The sequence below is a fragment of the Sinohyriopsis cumingii genome, chromosome 16 (assembly GCF_028554795.1).
Source record: "Sinohyriopsis cumingii isolate HCF-2022 chromosome 16, ASM2855479v2, whole genome shotgun sequence".
In the NCBI taxonomy this organism is placed as follows: Eukaryota; Metazoa; Mollusca; class Bivalvia; order Unionida; family Unionidae; genus Sinohyriopsis; species Sinohyriopsis cumingii.
In genome coordinates, this window is record NC_142976.1 from 82,336,910 (window position 1) to 82,358,861 (window position 21,952).

General features: G+C 35.9%; 1 protein-coding gene across 2 annotated transcripts in view; it reads left to right on the plus strand.

Annotated features, from left to right (window-relative positions):
* The window catches only part of LOC149780902 (putative ATP-dependent RNA helicase DHX35), a 460,487-nt gene that overhangs the window by 42,485 nt on the left and 396,050 nt on the right, over nt 1-21,952 (plus strand). For both annotated transcript variants that reach the window (XM_089937996.1, XM_089937997.1), the window contains 7 exons: nt 558-617; nt 1,762-1,805; nt 4,325-4,393; nt 5,122-5,218; nt 7,165-7,196; nt 9,876-9,963; nt 19,230-19,326. In XM_089937996.1, the coding sequence (XP_089794122.1) occupies nt 558-617; nt 1,762-1,805; nt 4,325-4,393; nt 5,122-5,218; nt 7,165-7,196; nt 9,876-9,963; nt 19,230-19,326 (487 nt within the window). The remainder of the gene's footprint in view (nt 1-557; nt 618-1,761; nt 1,806-4,324; nt 4,394-5,121; nt 5,219-7,164; nt 7,197-9,875; nt 9,964-19,229; nt 19,327-21,952) is intronic.

Genomic DNA, 21,952 nt, shown 5'->3' on the forward strand with positions numbered 1-21,952 from the left:
TATATGAGACTTTGACAAGATTTTCATTGTATATATGAATCCCTGATAAGATTTCCATTGCATATATGAGCCTATGGCAAGATTTTCATTGCATATGTGAGTCCCTGACAAGATTTCTATTGCATGTATGAGAATTTGACAAAATTTCCAATGCATATATGAGCCATTAACAAGATTTCAACAAATGTAATTTCAGCATAATTGTTTTTTTTTAATAAAAAGTCCAAGTATTTTATGCATAGCATCAAGTATACACCTTGTGCCCTATTTCTGGCCTGATTTTATTGTTTGGTAAGATCCTCATGGGTCTCTTCATTTTTTCTATCTTTGTATTGAAATGCTTCTTACATGAATCTATCCTTTTAAAAATAAGAACAAAGTCAATAAAGAATTAGCTAAATTTGAAGTAGAAACAAACTTAAGAGTACACTTGTTTGTAAAGATAAAAATAATACACATTTACCATCTGGTTTGAAAGAGAAGCTAGCTTGTGTTACAGGTGTTTTTATCACTGTTCCTACCAGCAGTACTATGTCAGTTTTAATGTATTCTTTCAGATTCAGCAGAAGAGAGATGATCTCAAGATTATTGTTTCATCTGCTACTCTGGATGCTGAGGTACATATATCCAATAAATGAATCTGTGAAAAAGATGATCAAGAACTATATTTATAAAACTTACCATATATACTTACTTAGAAGTCATGTCCAGCTACAGTCAATGTAAATCATGATCTTGGGTGCTCAGTGTAATGGCAAATCAGCATCTATGTTGTTTGTAGTGAGACTTGACTTATAAGTGCATATATACAGAAACTTGATGACATATGGAATTATTTACATTTAAGTATGCACAGATTACAGTTACAAATATGCAGAGCTAGGTTTATTTCTTTGTCATTTTCAACTGAAAAGGTCATGTCCTGTCCCAAAAATGTGACTTTAACCCCATTCTTTCCTTAAACAATTATGATAGAGTGTATGAATGTGTGCAGTTTGGATTTTTAACATAGCTTTAACAATTTTAATCATATTGTTATGTCCGGAGTGTGGCAGTTTATAGTGATGTCTAGCACAGGGGCATCATACTGCAGACACGTAGCATCCTATCCCACCCAGTCACATTATCCTGACACCAGCCCAGCCAGGCCTAATGCTAACTTAATGCTGAGCACCAAGCAAGGCAGCTGCTAGTACTATTTTTATATGTCTTTAGTTTGACTCTGCTGGGATTCGAACCCATGACCTCCTGTATCTGAGGCAGATGCTCTAGCCACTTAGGTCACTGGAGTGGTCTAATTATACAAGAAGTCTCATCATCAGATGCAGAACTTATTTTAAGATTGCCTTTGTGATACATTGTATGAAATACTGTATCATTGGCTTGTAATATGGGGTATAGATATTGCCAAGCCTGTATGTCTCTCCATAAAGATTTTCTTCCCAAAGCATTAACTTTCAAACCATTCAAGGTATTTCAGCCAAATTTAGTATATATATGAAGAAACTTGCATAGAGTCTTTTAATACTGAGAATTTTCTGCATTCAGTTTTTTTATATAATGTAACCATGGAAACATTGTAGCATTAGTAGAATATACACCGAGATAGCTGAACCATAATTTTACATGCATAAGTTGTATAAATATTGAGAGTGATGTGTCATAGGGTACATTTCGGAGGGGTCATTACATAAGTGGGGGACCTGTTGGGGTGGAGATAATTTCTTGTTTTTATGACTTGTTTTTAATTTGTTGTTGCAGGAAATGAGAGATTTCTTCAACAGAAATGACTCGAAGGATGAAAGGTGAGCTTTTAAGCTAATTTTTGATGATTAATCAGTCCTAGATTAATATGCCTCATGCAGATGCTTGTAACCATGTTGATGTGGAAGTGACATATAGTTTGTTTGACTCCCAATAAAAGTGAAAAGTGTGGCAATTGGAGGACAAATCAAAGGCATTTAAAAGCTTGCCTGGGCTAAATTTATTAGTATGGGCTTGGGAATGTTCAGTTTGGAAGTCAAAGAAAATGTGTTGCTATTATCATTTTTATATGCATATACAGATGGTTGTCCATAAGAAAGAAAATGCCAATAACAGGGAATACCCATCTGTAATATTAATATTTGATGTGAATTGTAGCATTGGCTAGGGCAAGCACTATGGTTCATTGATATGATAAACGTGAGGAAAATCAGAAAAGTTCTAACAGTGTAAAATTGGAAGTTCTAACATTGTAAAAATGTTTTAAGTAAAGTTGCGGTATCCAAGTAACACTGAGCTTGAGCTCAAGTGTAATGCTAAAATCTGGGTCATAATATGCATAAAAATATCACTTAGCCTCAGTAACAATGTCAGGTTCATGATGCCCCACAACAACAGTGGTAGGGGCATATTGAGTTTCCCTTGTATTTTTTTGTATTCCCATATGTCCCACCTTGGCACATGTCCAGATAATCCATAGAATAATAAGACTGGCTAGATGTGTGATAGTTTGATCAGGTTTCTTTGAGGCTGCTCTTTCTTTCTTTCTCTCTCTCTCTCTCAGACACACAAGCACACACACATGAAAAAATGTCTTGCTATTTTCCACCAAAGGGTCACATAGATATAGTAGTTTTAGGACCCTTTAGTTTTTGTGTTTGTTTTTACAGATCTTTGTAGTTCTGATGTTTCCTTAATCAGTTACTTTAATTCTGATTAATTTTCTTTGTTTTCAATTATTGTGCTTTTGGTTATATGGCAGTTTCATTGGTACTTAAATTTGCGGTTTGGCAGAGAGATTCTCCTGTTTTGGAATTATTGTTTGGGTTTTTAAATTGATGGTTTGTAACAACCAAGGAACCTGCAAAAATGTATACCCCCTCCACAACCATCCTCCACCCTCAATTTTTGATTCATCATAAACTTCTGAAATCTGCACTACTCGGTCAATAAATTAAGAGCAGAATTAAAATTTTCTGAAACTAAAGCCTCAGCTGAATCATACATTTAAACTTAAAATCTCATATTTTAACTGTTTAACTAATAAGGTCTTGCAGATGAAAAAAGGGAGAGGGATAGCTATATGTAGGTCAATGTTTTATCATATTTTTAATATAAAACTAAATGGTAGTACAGCCTGAACAAAGATTTTCATTTTGGAAAGAAATGATACAATTTCTGATATCAACTTGCAGAGATTGTGAATTTGTTTACGAGAAAGACATGATTGTATAGGTTAGTAATTCTGTTGTCAGAGAATGACTTGCATACCTTGATGAAAGTCAATGGCATCTCAGCATCTTTTCCTAATGCAGATATATCTTGAAACCTTTTCATGTGAGAATGCATCATAGTGAGAGTAACTCGGCTATAAAAATTGAGGACATTTTGACTTGATTTGCATGCTTGCATGATGTTTGTATTTTCAGCTATTTGTGTCACATCTTTAACCCTCTGACATTATTTTGACTCTTCACTGATGAAACTTTGTATCTTGATGTGTGGAACTTTGTATCTTGATGAATGGAACTTTGTATCTTGATGTGTGGAACTTTGCATCTTGATGTGTGGAACTTTGTATCTTGATGTGTGGAACTTTGCATCTTGATGTGTGGAACTTTGTATCTTGATGTGTGGAACTTTGCATCTTGATGTGTGGAACTTTGTATCTTGATGTGTGGAACTTTGCATCTTGATGTGTGGAACTTTGTATCTTGATGTGTGGAACTTTGTATCTTGATGTGTGGAACTTTGCATCTTGATGTGTGGAACTTTGTATCTTGATGTGGAACTTTGTATCTTGATGTGTGGAACTTTGTATCTTGATGTGTGGAACTTTTTATCTTGATGTGTGGAACTTTGTATCTTGATGTATCATATTGACTAGTATGTTGGAGTAATATTTCTTCCACTGCTGATGAAACTTTTTATGTTGATATACCATGATGAGTATTATATTGGAGTAATATTTCTTTCCTCCAGGTGGTGCAAAATTCTTAACTCCTTTGGATTAGGCATCAATCTGCAGTACAAGGCTGTATGTTGTTATAAACAAATGTGTTACTGTTGGGGGAGGGATGTTGTTGTTATTGTTAGGCTATATGTGGTGGTCAATATATTTATTGGATGAATTACCTGGGAAAACCCACAGAAGAAACACTGACCCACTGGAAGATACTCTCAATGCCAATGTTGGCTGAGTCCGAGACTCAAACCCTGGGATTTAAGTGATGTCAGTGGTCTGTAAAGGCGAGCACCTTAGACCATTCGGTCACCTGGGGCCCTTTTGCTTGGAGGGGTTTGTGTTTATCAGTAAACACTTTGTTTTGTTTTTTTTCAGCAGAGACACAGCAGGCATCTTGACAATTGAGGGGAGAATGTTTCCTGTTGACGTACACTATTGCCTAGAGTAAGTTTGCATAATAAGTTGTGATGACAAAATTAAATATTGATGTGAATTCATGTTCTTCATCGTTACCTTGTATCCTTGTTCTGAGTTTATAGCTTTTGAACCACTGAAGATACTTTAATGAATCTTCTGTCAGTTGTATATCTTTTACTGACAATTTGTTGTAAACTATAGCCATGCCCTCTGCCTCATAGAATATATAAATAGGTGACCTCTTTCCATGTATGGTTAAACCTTGAAACCAATGAAGATTGGCCTTTTACATCTAACTTGATAGATTTTTATATTCAGAGTCATATCCCCATACTTAATTTCAGGGCACCATCATTGGTTGGAAAACATATTTATGTGACTTGTATCTTTATAAAGAGTATAATTTATGTTACTTGTATCTTTATAAAGAGTATAATTTATGTTACTTGTATCCTTATAAAGAGTATAATTTATGTGACTTGTATCCTTATAAAGAGTATAATTTATGTGACTTGTATCCTTATAAAGAGTATAATTTATGTGACTTGTATCCTTATAAAGAGTATAATTTATGTGACTTGTATATTAGAAGGAAATTTTAATCAGTTATTATAAAACATCATTTGACATTGACCCCTAACTTCTTCAGTAAAAGTGCCTTTGCTGGCTCTGATGCTTTTTTTAAAAACATCCCAAGGTGGATTTTGTCATTTAGCTGATAAAATAAATGTTCTTTTTATTTTTTTTTCTTTCAGTCCTTTACCAAATTATGTGAAGGGCACTGTTGAAACTGTTATAAAAATTCATCATAATGAGCAGTCAGGTGACGTGTTGGCGTTTCTAACAGGACAGGTATACATTCTGGATGTTATACAATGTATGAATGCATGTAGCACTGTGAAGGGAGATAATTTACCTTGGAGAGAAGTGGTTGCATATTTGAGATTTTTTATTTCTGCATTGATTTAGTTTACATGACTTTGAAAAGTAAGCTGTTTAAGACAGGCATTTTCCTAATAAGGGTGACCTTAAATGCAATGTTGTTTTTATGATGACCAAGCAGGTAACTTCTTTTAGGGATAAGCAATTCTTAAAGCCACACCCTATGCAAATAAGTGGATACACTCTGGTTGTGGTTTGGGTATGGCCCATGTTCCAGAGGTTGCACATGCCTGATATAGAAGATTATGTGTGCTTGTAAGGAAAATTAAAGATAGAATGTAATAGAAATTTATTTTGCATTGTTTGTTGACACGGCCACTATTAATGATGGATGTCAAGTCAGTGCTTTTTTAAAATAATTTTTCAGTATCTGTAACAAATGCATCTAAATTAAGAAAAGGAAACCAGCAAAAGAAATCATACATATTTGTATATTTTGAGAGAGTTTGTTCTTTGATTGTTTTTGAATTATTGCCATTTTCATTGTCTGTGCGGAAGTAACCAAAGTTTTAAGCCAATTTACAAGGTGATAACAATTCTATATTTCAGACTCCTTGGTCCATTGATAGATAAAATACATGAGCTAATTTAATATATCCAATTATTATATACAATACAAATCTTAGCGTAATATATTAGACGCTAAATGTAAAACTCTAAAAGATTTTCTTGAATGTTCTTAGCAGTTGTAAATTATGAGTTCTTCCAGCTTGCTATGATAGGATGATTGGGTATATTATATGCATATCATTATTCAGGTTAATTTATATGTATGTCATTATTCAGGTTAATTTATGTATATGTCATTATTCAGGTTAATTTATATGTATGTCATTATTCAGGTTAATTTATATGTATGTCATTATTCAGGTTAATTTATATGTATGTCATTATTCAGGTTAATTTATGTCATTATTCCAATGAGACAATCATGTACTCTTCTCATTTATATAGGTTTAGTTGAGATGTTATCATGCTTAGAAAAATTTGTATATGTATGTAGACATCTGAAAGATTAGTAAATATTACAAGCTAATGAGAGTGTCTGGTTTTCTTTGCCATAAGCACTAAGGATTACCATGGCTTGGTTTGGTCTTTTACAGATCTGTTAAAAAATCGGTTGCAATAACTATAATAATAGTAATAATGATAATAATGGAAAATCACCCCAACTTGTTAACAAAATTTGTTTCTAGAATCTTCTATGGTCATAATCAAGGCTACATCTTGAACTCAGACCCAAGTAAACAGCCTATTTATAACTTACTAACAAAACAAACATGAGAGTAGTCAGGTAGACCTGTATCCTCAACTACAGACAAAGGTAAATCATAAAATTAAATATACATAACACTGCATATCTTGTCTGGTTATTTTTACTTATTACAGAGCATTCATTGTCTTTGAAAACGTTTCAGGCTGACAGTTTTATTTGCTAATGAATGAAACATTTGTTAATCATTGATGGAGTATGTTTAAATGGCCACAGTTAGATTATTTCCTTATGCAGACCTTAGAAAAACTGGAAGTGAAAATGTCACACCAGAGCTAGCAGTCTTGTTGGTGACTTGAATGTGAAGTAAATCCCAGCCTGTTACTCTCTAACCCTAAATGTACTTCATTAACATGTTATTTACATACAGTCAACTTCGTCAACAATAAACAAATTCCTGTTTGTTTCTGGTGTTATGATTCTGGTGAGTGGCTTCTGTTCAAGTACAGAAGTTTAAACCTGTAAAACAGAAACCTGGAATTGAGACACTGCTGTAAATTTATTTGTAAAATACAATATTAGATTTGATCCCTACTTTTTGATCAGAGAATATCTTCTAATATCTGTTTACTTTTCTTTTCAGGAGGAGGTGGAGACAGTAGTCTCCCTTTTGATGTGAGTATGCATTTCACTTGTATTAAATCTGGTTGAGGTATTTTTCAAGTGTTATACTTATATTTGAATAAAAAGAATTGTATCTCACAGTAGAATGTTTGCGTACAAAATGAAAAAAAATGGGTTATAGATATTGTTACGAGTCTGTGCTCTTAAAATAAGTAACAGTAAAGAGAGAAAGACAATAAGCTTTGTAAATTTTAACAAATATATTTATTTCCCTAGAATACAAAATGAAAATGAGAAAAAACAATTTATGGTATGGCAAATTAAATCCCAGAATAATCCAAGATTTACAGGCACAAGTCCTAGTAATTTAAAGTCCTGAATAAAATTCAGTAAAACTCCAGAAAATATCCCAAAACTGAAATCGATGACGTGTCTGTGGTAGCTGTTGAAGTGTTGATGTGTCAGCAGTGTTTAGTTTAATCACAGAAATATAATTCCAGGTTTGAATTCAGTATAAATTCCAGTGAATATCTTTATCCAAGAATTTTATCAGAGCATTTTTGTATTTCCAGAGAAAATAATCACTTGAATTCAATAATTTGAAGAAAAAAAGATTCCAGCACAAAACTCCTGGACACAACATATAATTCAACTTTAAAGTGCTAGATGTTAAAGCATGAATGACCAAGTCCTCACAGTCACAAGATTATATAGTTTTCTACTTGACCTCAGGTCTTAATTAACATTTTCTAAACAAAAAACATTACCTGATGGAAAATAACCTTCTGTAATGATCCTGTTGTTCACAAATCAAAACCATAACCTGTGAAACTTAGGAAAGTCCAAAACCCAAGTCATCATATTTACTTATTCAGTTAATAAAGAGCCTGATATTAAGCCCATAAAAATAGAGAATAATTTAGCTATATTTTAGTTGTTGACATAAAATGAAAAAAATTTTAAAACAAAAGTCTGTCAAGTCAAGCAGAAATGAACTCGGTTTTGGACAAGGTTGTTGTTGTTGTAGGGTTTAACACCATTTTTCAACACAAGATAGGCTATACATGGCGACTAGTATAAATGGTGGAGGAAGAACCTGGGAAAACCCAGGAAAGATCCACTGACCCACAAGAAGCTACTGGCAAGTTTTCCCCCATAACCCCGTTTTCCGAATATGAGACTCGAACCCATGCAGACAGAGGTGAGATGGCAGTGATCTGTAACGGTGAGCACTTCAGACCATTCGGCCACTTGGGTCCCCTTGGACAAGGTCAAGTCCAGCATACAATGTTACATTGCAATAGCATGTAATGAAATTAAATTATTTTAAAACTAACAAACAAACAATTAAATTAGTTTACTGTTGAAAGTAATAGATAATATTTCTGTCCTTAGTGAAAAGTCAGCAATTTTAATTTTTGATGTTATTCCTGCAACTTCAAGAAATCATTTGGTTTCAGTTGCCTCAGATTATTGCTTATATTGCTATTAGTGATGACACATTGTACAAATGATGCCACAACAGTGAAGTTATTGTGAACATAGTAACAATCAAAGGCTTTAAGGCAGTTTGTTACATACATCTGATTTAATTCATATTTATTTTAATTTAATTGTTTGTCAGTTTTAAATTTTTTATTCTGTTATATTCTATTATAATGTAAATGTATTCACTGGTGATGATATTTAGTTATTTAGTTGACCTGAATCATTCATTCGTAAACACCAGGTGTTGATCTAAATCTTGACCTTGTTTCAGAAATTACAGCAACCTTTGTAAACAAGTTCTATTTTATTTTAAAATGATTGGTTGTCATCAGGGTCATATTTGGTGTACATAATATAAAAACGATCACGTGAACCCCCTTCTGATTTCGCAACTTGGGGGAATTTCAAAACTACGTCTTAGAATACATTATAATCTTTCTTTTAGAGAGAGATCTCTCAGTTTTGGGCTTTTTACACTGATGTCAGGTTATTTTGTTGTAGCCAGATTTTGAGTTATAATTTTCTTCAGATCAGTTGGATTTCAAAAGGATTAGTTCTGTTTTCTCTGGAAATATTTTGAAGAATGCTCACACAGAAATATTAAAAAGACATTGCTTACAAATTTAATTTGGATTTCCAACTCTGGAGTGCTATTATTTGTATTTCTACAAGGAAGTGTAGATAAGCACAGTACTGATTACAGCATAAGTCATCATCATCCATCTTGGATTTTCCATCAGTATTTGAACTTGAAGTTATTAGAGCATTTGTTACTAGGACGTTAGCAAAATAATTTTTTGATTATTCTTAGATTATTTTTGGGTTTGATTCTTGAAACTGTTAGTTCATCTCCTTTTTTTTTTCATTTTTACAGAATTTTTCCAGGAAAATAAATTATTTGTTAATGTTTTCACTCTTTCTGTGTTACTGTTTATTCGAGCCTAAACATGTAACAAGTTATTGTGAACATAGTAAAAATTAAAGCACTTCAGAATGGCCACATTTTTTTTGTATTTTTTTCTTTCTTATATGTGATGGAAAAATATGAGGATGTTCTGAGAATGTAAATTGTGCCCACATTTAGTTTTATCCCAACAAAATTGTTCGTTTACTACAAAAGTATGAAATGTTTTCCATATGAATATTTCATATTTTCAGTATTTGAATATTCTGTACTTTTGTGATAAAGATTTGGTTTTTTGAAAGCACAGATTTACTTTAATCATTAATTTCTTGTTTCAGTGATGAGGCTAAAAGACTCTACAAAGAAAAACATCCCATGAAAATGAAGGTTTTACCTATGTATGGAAGTCTGCCAGCATCAGAACAGGTTACATTTACAATATTTAACTTGTATAACCAAATGTGAACATGCACAGGTTTGCCGACGGATGATGTGCAGGATGATCAGGGTTTATGCATTTCACTTGATATCATAAGTTGAATGACCTTCATAGACCCTTATCAGTGGGAGCATTATGATACTGGAGATCTGAGTGTAAACATTTCACAGTTAGATGTGTAAAAGTGTGGCAATTTGATTTTCACAGAGATCTTTCACGTAAAAAAGTAACAAGAAGTTTAGTGTAATACCTTTGAAGTAAAATGCTACTTTGAGTCAAGAGTTTGGAGACTCATCCAAAATACCAGTAATTGCATGATTCACATGATTTAGCATATATTTGTGTAATTCTAAATATTTAAAAAATAACAATGAAAATGAATTATTTAGATTTGTATTGACTTTTTTCTTCTTTGAATACATTCCCCAACCACATTATATTAGGAATAATAGGTTGCTCCCTCATGAATCCAGCCCTACTGAATGACATAAATCGTCTTTTTCTGTAGACTGCTTCTGTGGCCTAATGGTTAGAGCAGCCTCCTCTAACCATATGGGTTCGGTCCTTGGCTGAGTCATACCAAAGACTTACAAAAATGGTACTAACAGCTGCCTCGCCTGGTGCTCAGCATTAAGAGGTTAGTGTTAGGACTGGTCGGACTGGTGTCAGGATAATGTGACTGGGTGGGACATCATGCTACATGTCTGCGGCATGATGCCCCAGTGTTAGACATCACTATAAACTGTCACACTGCAGACATGATAGCGATATGACTGAATAATTGTTAAAGCTATGTTAAAACTCCAAATCACACATACACTCATCTTTTTCTGTCTATAGTAATAGAGAAAGAGCAATAACTCTTGCCCATTACCCACTTGGCACAACCAGGTGTCGCTATTTTATAGTTTCGCTGCTGGAATGTATTACATCCAGTTTATCCTCTAACAATCCAGGCCATTTTTGTGTTCTGATTGACTCATCTAACGTTTCTTTTGGATTTATGTAGATTAATTATTCTGCTGCGGGTTGTATAGATTGTTTTTACAGTTTCTGCCAAATTTGTGTGGTTTTGTCACCTTTAGGGAGTTTTTCCTTTTTAGACCATGTAACATGAAACTGTTGTTGACCTCTGCAAGGTCATTATGAGTTATTGCAACTTTGACTTTTTTGTCTATCTCCATTTGTAATGCAGTTGGTTTTAGTGAGTTGTTAACATGCTGCATTGCTAAGTTATGCTTTGGTTTCTTTTCCTTGTGTAGTTTCAGAAGAACTGTCAACTAAATATTTGAAATGCATTATTACAAAGCATATTTTATAAGTTTCCAATGCGACAGTGACTTTTTTGATTCCTTCATAAGTAACGGGGAATATATTTATATTAGCAATTTAGTAACTTGATGAATTACTAATTTGCTTTGCTTTCTTTTCTTGTTTTGTTTCAGCAGAATGCTATTTTTGCAACTTTGGAGCAAGGAAGTCTACCATGACTCTTGTTTTGATATACTAAGTATACACTATGATATGCAGTGTCTGTAATACATAGTGAGAGAAAGTCTGGGCTATGCTATTATCTAGTTAGTCACACACTGTTTTGCTAATCTATGTTTTTAGCTAGATAGTCACATACTGATTTGCAAACCTATGCTTTGTTCTCTTGTATCATTTGCGGAGAAATGTTTACTAAATTTTTGAAATGCACATTCAAAGCCATTATTCATTTGGTGTTGAAGGAAAGACAGAATAAGTAAAGGAAGACAATCTATGGTTTGTTGTTGGCAATACCGACTCATTGGGGAGTATTCCCCAAATTTAGGCAGCCCACTGAATGTAATTCCTCTACTGCATGACTGAGCATGGCCATTAGTTCTGTAAGTCAGGGTGCATTTGGTTCATATTGGATCATTTGGATCCACCTCCTTATACCACTGCACAGTTACTAGTCATCCAGCCATCACAAATCGTATAGCCGACACAGACCATTCAACACAGGAGACCTTGTGAGCAGATGGTCCAGCCAACCCTGTCTCATTGGGCAATGTTACACAATTTTTGGCAGTCTAGAGGGCATAAGTCCTACCACTTGTCCGAGCATGGTCTTGGGTGCTATAAGTTTGGATGCATGTGGTTTGTACCACGTCCATTGGATCTAATGAATAATAAACCATAAACCATACCATTACTGGCCATTCAGCCGTCACTGCTGGCCAGCTGTTCCAACATGGGAACCTTTCCTTTGAATTGGTCCTGCCAATTATGATTTATGGGGATCTTAGTGACAGATCTGTCTAACAGTACACTCGGTGACATGCCCTTTCTATGACAGAGATTTAAGTGAGAAATCTCTCTGTCCAGCCAGGCCCTGGAGCGGCTGGTACCAGTGATGGCCAGACCAACTTATATAAGGCCAGTTTCCAAGCTGACCTTTCGCTGGTCAGACCAGCTTGTAGTCCTGGCATTGCAGGACTTCTGTATGTTCATTGCCTGTCCAAAAATAAACAGCTAAGGACATTTCATATGGATGGAATTGAGTCTTCATACCACCTGGCATGTCTTCTCCAGAGCTATAAGTAGACCCATTGGAGCCTCAATGCACAGTGAGTGCGACAGAACTCCTTCAAATCTACCTTCCTTCACATATTAACTTAGATCAGATCATGGATCAATCAAGCCACAGTAGAGAACATTTATGCGGTGTTGGCTACATCAGAATGCCCCAACCCCTACAGCTACTCTAAAGAATCAGTACATCTTGATGAAGAGGATGAGACAGACTTGAAGTGACAGACACCTTCAGTACTGATCTCCCAGCACTTGACAAGATTATAGTAGCTTTTCCTGACCTGTCAACTCTTACGATTTTGCTGTAAGTCTTATGAAATTACTCTTAAAATACAGACTTACGGCATACTAGCAAAAACTATAAAAAAATGATTGTTGCCAAAAAATCCGGATATTTGTTTCATCTGTGTTTTATTTGGATTAGGGTTTCATCTTAGACTATGTGAAAGTAGTCAGAGAACCAGGCTAACATTACAGCAGCACCCCTTATGCTTTAAACTGCACCTATTTGTTCATGCAAAGCATCTGCATTATCAAACTGTTGATTATATAATTTTTTTAAAAGGCATCCAGAAAGCAATGCATGTTTAAGACGAAAGGGAAAATAAGCTTCTAGAAAAGTGATAATAATCGGTACAGAAGAATAAAAAGGAGTATTCAGATTCTTGTGAATAAAAGCTGGAAAGGACACAATTATGTTTATTGGACATCACATGCCAATTTGAGTATGTCTCTTGGCGGGAGATATGATTACCATCGTCATGTGAAATGGAAAAAATTTCAAAGAATTATGTCAGTTTGAGAGATAGCAACAAGCCATTGAGCTGCATAAGGTTTGGAACTAGAGTTTGTGCAACTGTCATCATCCTCATCAGTCCCGTAGTCAGGAAAACTGTTGGGGCACTGCACAAGACCTAACAACCAGCTTCCTCCATTCCTCTCGACTTTCTGTCTTTCTCAGTGAGTCACTCAGTGTCATGCCTGTCCACTCTCGAATGTTATCTTCCCACCTCTTTCTTTGCCTGCCTCTTTCTTCATTGTACAGTGCCTTGTAGGATTGTCTTGGCAGTTTCAGTTTTTTCACTATGATCAGGAGGTCATCGTGAGACCCTTTGGCTTGTCTTATCCTTTGCTGTATTTCTTCATTGGTCTTTGTATGTGATGACGAGGATCTTTCGGAAACATCTCATCTCTGTAGCCTGTATCCTTTTCTCCAAGTCTGCTGTCGTGGTCCATGATTCACAGGCATATAGAAATATGGAGATCACTTGTGAATGCATCAGTCTGACTTTTGAACTGAGTTAGATGTTCTTGTCCTTGCAGATGGGGTTCAGTTTTGTCAGTGCTGTTGTTGTCTGTACAATCCTAGAGAGTATTTCAGGCTTCAATCCTTCATCTGTTACAGTTGCACCCAAATACTTGAAGCTGTGGACTGTTTCTAGCTAATTCTTGCTCATTCCCTGCTAGTCCATCAATGTCGTCAGCAAAACGTAAGTTGGTGATTGTTCTGCCGCCAGTGCTGACTGTCCCTGTATGCTTATCAAGCGCAACTGCCATAATTCTCTTCAGAAGTTGAATTATGTGGGAGAGAACAGACAGCCTTCTCTGACTACGACTGTCGTTCTGAACCAGTCCCCTATGCTGCCGTTGAAGTGTACTGCACTGGTGGCCTTGTCGTAGAGGTGCTCTATTACTGTGATAAGGTTGGCATTGATGTTGCACAGTCTCATATTTGCCTACAAAGCTGCATGCCCTACCCTGTCAAATGCCTTCTTGAAATCCACAAAGATGTGGTACAGATCTTGCTGGTATTGGAGGTACTTCTCACACAGTATCCTGAGGTTGAAGATCTGCTCTGTTGTGCTGTGCCCTGCTCTGAACCCCGCCTGCTCCTTGGCAATGATCTTTTCAGCCTGTGGTTTTAGTTTATTCAGCAGTATCCTTAACATGACTTTGTTTGGATGGCTTATAAGACTGATTGTACATTGGTTTTAACACTGTTGCAAGTTGCCTTTCTTGGGGAGGGTGATGATCAGTGATTGGGTCCATGGCAATGACCATACTCCTGTTTGCCAGATCTTGTTAAAGATATTTTCGAGGGCGTTAATCATTGCTTGTTCCCCAGCCTGGATAGTTCTGCGGGGATGTTGTCCACTCCTGCTGACTTATACTTTTCAGCGATCTCACTGCAGCTTCTACTTCTTCTCGTATGATAGGGTAGTTGTCGTTGTTAGTTGCAGGAGGGATGTTCAGTACCTCTGGATCTATTGTGGCTTGGTGGTTGTAAAGTTCTGCACAGTACTCTGTCCATCTTTTCAGAATATCTTTTTCTTCTGTGAGGCAGTTTCCGGCTTTGTCCTGTAAGGAGATAACCCACCGTTGTTTTGCGCTTGTTAGAACATGGACCAGTTGGTATGCAGTTGGTATGCTTTCCTGCTGTTGTTCATTTTCAAGTTTCACTCAATGTCTTTGGACATTTCATATTTCCAGTTCTCTTTTGCTTTTTTTAAACTTGTCTTGACTTCTTGGTTGACTGCCTTATACTGCTCTGCCTCTTTTATACCTTTTGCAACTGTACTAGTGGTAAATAAAGTCAACATGTACTTTACAAACTTTTCAATTGAATGTAATGTTTATCGTTTGATGTGTCAAACTTTTAATTACGTTTTTCAGCTTTACAGTAGCAGTTATTGATATTTTGTTACACCTTGCTGAAAATGTTAAAATATCAACTGCCTTACTGAGATGGATTCATCAGGGTTGGCAGGTCTGCTTTTTAAATGTTTGCTTGTCTGTTTTATAAGGTGGGCAAATGTGCTCCATGCCCATCAGAGCTGGTTTGGGATGTCAGTGCACCATCTTCATTGTTGGATTGTTGGATTTAGCCTCATTGACACCTTTCAGACTTAACAGAGACACCTGGTAATGGCCACATTTTGAAGGCAATGGCCAGGAGTGATCGGGTCATTGACCAGGGCTACTCGCCCTACCATGACCAGACTTTGACAGGTTCAGCCAATTTGCTCCTAAATACAATGTGTCACGTGTCTCTGATCCACATCTCTCAAACCATGTCATATCCTCAATTTCCTGATGACCCTATTCAGGTCACCATAGCTTTGGAGGAAGAATAGAGGAAGTTCGAATGCAGGCAGTTCAGGAACTGCACCTTCACCTTTCCACTCAACCCACACAGGCATTTGGAACCACTCAGCCCCTGCCAATGTGAAGGGATGTTAAGTGGCCTCAAGACAGGATCTTCACAGTCACATGGGGACCAACATCACTCCCTGGAGCAATCGCACAGAGGTAGAAAGAACTGAATTTTGAGCTCACTGGATCTCCCTATTCCCTGACAATGGGGGGGATCCAGGTTGTTCAGAGGGGCTTCGATTTACATTCATGAACAACACTCTCCCATCTCCTCTGCTACCCGCTTCATGGAGGCACCGTCAGATCAGGAGAAAGATGCCTTTCTACAACAGAAGATACAGTTGCTTGTCAAAAAAATAATTTGATGGAGCTTGTGCAAAGACCACAATCCCCTGGGTTTTTATTAAAGGCTGTTTCTTTTTCTGAAAGCAAACATCAAGTTGAGACCCATCTTTGTCCTGGGTCACTGATTTGCTCATTCTAGTGATAGACATGCCCAGAAAGATTCTTGCCATCCCAAATCTTCTCGACAACGACAATCACTGGTGGTCCTTCCTTGCCTGGACTGTCATTTTGTTCATAAATGCTTGGCTCTTATCTGGACAGCTTGTGAGACAAACAGTTAGAACCTTCGATTGTGGAGAGAATCTTGAGAGCAAGAAGGCCCTCCACTCTGAAGGCTTATGAGGGAAAGTGGCTTGTTTTCAGGGACTGGTGCCATACCAACATCGTCTCTCTGCGTGCCTAAATCCCTCAACTGGCCAACTTTTTTTCTCTGGCTCTTTGAGGAGAAACAGTTGGCCCCATCTCTATCAAAGGCTACTGCTTGATGATATTGGACACATCCAAACATCATGGCAGACATGATTTTGGGCATGATGTAGACCTGTTGGATCCTTTAGACCTTTTTTTCTCAATTGACCTTACTCACTCACTCTTGTTTTGAAATGGAACCAATCCTGGGTTTTAACATGGCTCGATTTAAATCCACTTGAACCTCTAGCCCACACTTTGCTAAAGTCACTATCACACAAGTCATGTTTTCTGATAGCTTTAGCTTTGGCAAGAGGGTTAAGTGACCAGCATGCTCTTTATGTCGATCCAAACCTCTTAGTTCAGATCGGAGGGTTTAGTGATACTCTTGACACAGCCAGGCTTTGTTGCCCAAAATAAGTTGCCACCTGTTACAGACAGTTGTCCCACACTTGTTCTATTCCATAGGTAGGTCGAGAACATCAGATATCCAAGATCCTGTTTGCACTCTAAAGTACTGCTTGAAATGCAGAGACAAGTCATGGCACTTGCAAATACCTCTTCCTTCCGGTGTTGCCCAGAACACAGAGTATCACCCCACAAGCCTTTGCTTCATTTCTGACATGGGTTGTATGCTCAGTGTACTTTGACATCTCACCAGATCAGTGTTGCCTCATGAAAATTACTGCTCAGAAGCTTTGAGCCATCTCTGCGATTCTTGTGTTTGAATGCAACGTTTAGATATAATAGCTGTTGTTTGGCATGCACAGTCAGCCTTTTAGAACCTTCATCTCAGAGACTTAGTGTCACAGAGGCAAACCTTGAATCTGGTAGGTCTAGTGGCAGCAGCACATGTGGCCACTAGACCCAGCTAAATCAACCGACACAGCTTGTAAGCTTTTCTGGATTTGCCAGTGAAGTTTTATAGGTAAGAAGATTTAAATATTCATCTTCTTAATCGTAGATAAGGGTCACAGTCAAGTGACCCCTGGCTGTGTTGCTTATGTAATTAGTAGAACATGTTATCATTCACATGGGGAATCCAGCGATTCTTCCATAAAAGGATACCTGAGGTAGAGGTCAGATGCTCAGCATCCCCTCGTCCTATTACTTCTTCTCCTAATATGATGTAATTGGGGAATGTATTCAAAGGAGAAAGCAAATGTTTATGTAAATTATGTTTCTCTGAGAATACTTACCAATCACATTACTTAAAACCCATTCCAACCACTCAACCATGTGAGCATTTTTGTTAGTATCTCGCTCAGCTAAAAACTAGTGACACCTGGCAGTGCCAAGGGGAAGTAATGGGCAAGGGTTAGTGCCCTTTACAGAAAAAGGTGATTCACGAGGTAGCAGGCTAACTTTTGTTTCAAGCAGAATTAGTAGCATTGCTATTTCCTCTGGAGCAGTCCTTTCTGCCGAAGCCTGTACATACTACAGGTTGATCTTGTGACTCTTGCAGAAAACTTCAGATGAGTACTTCTGTTAATAAAAGAGTTTGTGTTTACACACTCCGCACACCAGGAACAAATAGCAGTTATACCTCTGACATTGCTCTCTTTATTTCTTAGCCAAGGAAATATATATTTATTTCAGAATATTTTTTTTTATGACTTCGTTTTGAGAGAACAAAATTATTATTATGAAATTATGAAATATTTTGGTAAAATGTAAAGAAATTTGAAAAAACTAAATAATATTTAGAAATAATGAAATATATTCTTGCTTAATTTAAATAGTATTTTGAAATTACAAGGTCACCACTGTAAAATTGGTATAAAAGTATATAATTCATACAGTAATAATAAGTATTTGATAATGAAACATACTTTACAGAATATTGCTTGTTAATATGATTACAGAAAAGAAATCATGAGATGGGAATAATGGGAATAATATGATTCAGTTAAAGGTTGGATGAAAAAATATGTTCTTTTTGTATTGGGTATGTCAGATCACTCCTTCACATCTGTGCATTCAGAGTTAACTTATTGTCATGATTATGCAAAAACTGCTGGTTCTAGAAAATGAAATTTGGTAAGCATCTGTATTTGCCTAATGTAGATGACCTTATTTAATTTATTAGAACACAAGACAACTGTGCATTTTGTTCAGCCTTTTCACATTTTTGAGCTTGAGTCATTTTTGATGAAATCATGCTAGCACAAGTATACACAGAAACGGCTTTACCTTGGTGAAATACAGTTTTGTAAGCATGTTTACATGTATATGTAGATGAGTTGATTAATGATTTTTGAATTATTTTGTGGTCATATATTTATAAACTTTTTTAATTTCTTGATTTTTCTTGTATATCCTTTATTGATGACAAATTACTCAATCATTTGAATGCTTTCATTAAATATTGGTCAAATCTATATTATTTACAAACCATGTGGTGTATTGTAAGCAAGTACTTCTGGTATTAGTCCTTACTACTGTTATAATAAGAAATTTCATATATATATATATATATATTTGAGAGCCAGATTTTAATGTCTTTTACATATGCAAGCAACATAATTTTCCATATGATATTATTTGCAAAGGATCCCATTCTGCCACCAGCATGTCCTGTTTGACAATTGCACAAATGCTATACACACATGCCATTCCAGTAACAAACCTTTTGGAAAGAATTTGTAATGATGAATTTTCTTAAAATCTTTTAGCTTTTTGACGGTACTGAATATTGGAGGAAATAGTGAGGTATGATCGGGCAGAAGAAAGAAAGAGCATGTTACATTACTATCCTTTTCTGCACATCATATTTCTGTTGCAGTTCAAGGTATTTGAAAGAACTCCACAAAATACCAGGAAGATTGTTGTGGCAACAAATATAGCTGAAGCCTCCATTACAATTAATGGCATAGTTTACAGTATGTATGAACAAGGTTTAATCACCTGCATTACTCTGTATTTTTTGCACAGTTGTTATACATTATGTTTCAGGCTGTATGAATCATTATAGCTAGAAAATATTTATTATAATAATCAGCTAATTCTTGAATATTTGCAGCATCATATCATTAGTACTAAGTTGCCCGTTGAAAATATGCACACACAACTTTAAAATATTCATTAATTTTGTAACAGGTCAATATTGGTCTGAATTCAGTGGAAAAACATATCACAATCACGTAACGAATGACAAAGCACATTTGCTTTAAAGTAGGTTCCAAGTTAGTTTGCGTTTTAAGCCGCCGTTGGCATAAACTTTTTCCCTACAAAAAGGAAACTTTCACAGCACAGTTAATGTGTTCCAGTCACGTTGGAAAATGCAAAAATCCATCAAATTGCACCACTTTTATTTAAGTTTGGTACTGACTTCCTTTGAAGAAAAGTTCTTTGCTGTTATTGAAAGATTGTAGTTGGCTTTCTTTGATAAAGGCTGCATGCACTGTTGAAGTCACCGCTAAAGGACAGCTTTGGAGAACCAAACGAATGCCCATTTCTTATTGTGGCGGCAACATCAAATAATTGTATTGCATGATTGAGACGTATTTTTCCATTTGCTGAACACGTTTTCATAACAGTCGGTGCTTCATAGGTAATCTGTTTTATATGGTTACATTTTTAAAAAGGAATTGGCTGTCATTTAGACTATTCTAGTTACTGTCCCTCCATGCCTACTGATTAAACCAATAAGTAAGATTTTTTATTTTTAAATTTTTTTTTTTTACATTTGTGGTAGCAGTGTGATGCTGCATTCCACGCATGCGTCTGAAAATTAACAAAGGGTCAACGGACGATAGAGACGCAGGTGTTCTGATGATAGGCATTATTACAGAAAACGTGAGCATTCTGAAGCACTTAATTCTTAGTGAAACGAAGAGGAATTTTACTTACCATCCACATACAAATGTCAGTCTTTGTAAATATATTAATTACTAGCGAGTGGCCGAAAATCCGATGAAAGATAGATTACGAAACAATGCCTCGTCCGGTTGATCTCCTTTACCAGAAATGTAAACAACAAAAAATCGGATATTTCACAACATACAGAACTGGTGCTAGATGTCAAGATAAGCGGATTATGATATAACAATGCACTGTTTAGATGGTTTTTCAGTATGGACAAAGAATTTGTTTATGTAACAGTTGATAAATTTCAATGCATTTTATATTTAGTTTGTGGATTCCTTTCATGGGACCTCTGAATTTCTGCACTCCAAACCAATGGTTGTATATAAAAGTTTAAACAGCCAACAATGTCGCCAACAAATAAAAAAAGCCACATGGTATGTTTTGCAGCCAATAAGGAAAAACAATCCAAGTTTGAGACATTGGTGAAGACCTACGTGATCCCAGAATAAACTTTTTATGTTTTTTCTTCTTCTTACTTTAAAGAAGAAAAAAAATACTTTTTCGTGTACTGGAAAAATACATATAAAATTAAAGGAGCCAAGCCACGATCGTCTTGTATTATTCATACGCGATCTCTTCCTCAAAATAATAAGCAACTTTTTACGTTTTTTTGTACTTTTTAAGATTATTTTTTTCTGCACAAGAAAAATACATATATATGAAATTTTGGGAGCCATGCCACAACCGCATTTTATCCGAATTCATGTTATAACAGAGCGCGCTATAGCGGGGTCACACTGTATATGCTTTTGTGCTTCAGTGATTTTCTCAGAGTTATGAAAAGACTTTCTAAAACTTAAGGTCTTTCTTAAAATATTTTCTTATCTTGGAGTAATATGAGGTAACTGAATACTTGTTTTTGTGCTCCACCAGGAGGGTGGTAGGGAAATTCAGTATACCATATTTACTCATTTATAAGTCCAGTTCAACTGCAAACTGCACAGACCCAGATCTGCTGTTGCATAATGCACCGGCAGATCTGGTTTGTTGCAGTTTGTTTGCAATAATCAGTAGAACAAACAGTATAGAATCTGTTATACCTGTGCAGTATGCAGTTGCAAATCAGGGTCTCCGTTATTTGCAATTGGACTCGACTTGTAAGCATTAGTCTATTACATCTTGGTTAGGTTTTTGTATTTGGTTTGTTTTCATGCAGTTTGGTGGAATATTATCATTCCATCAAATTGTTTCATGTTCTTGTTGAGTTTACCGAAGTGGAAGTGAGATATGGCAGTCTTTTTGCCACCAACAGCATCAACAGTTTGTTAAGATTTTGGTTAAATTATTTCATTAGCTTGTATTTTCTAAACCCCAGCATAGATTCTGATCATACTGGGCATGAAAGATTATCACACTAATACTATTCATTCTGTGACAGATTTGTTTGTCGCTTTCTTGGACCTTGACATTTGGTTGCATCTCGGACATGCAATTGTGAAAATCCTGGTCAAATGGAAAATTAATAGCACAAGTTTTTAATCAGTGTCTGCATAATCATGTAGAAAAGAAGGATTGGGTACGACTTATCATTATTTCCAAGAAATGTAGAAATTACCCAATTTTTTGGTTCCTATGCAGTGTTGTTGATCAGCATTTCAGTTTGTTAGAGAGCAGTGGTAGGAGAGGAATGATTAATTT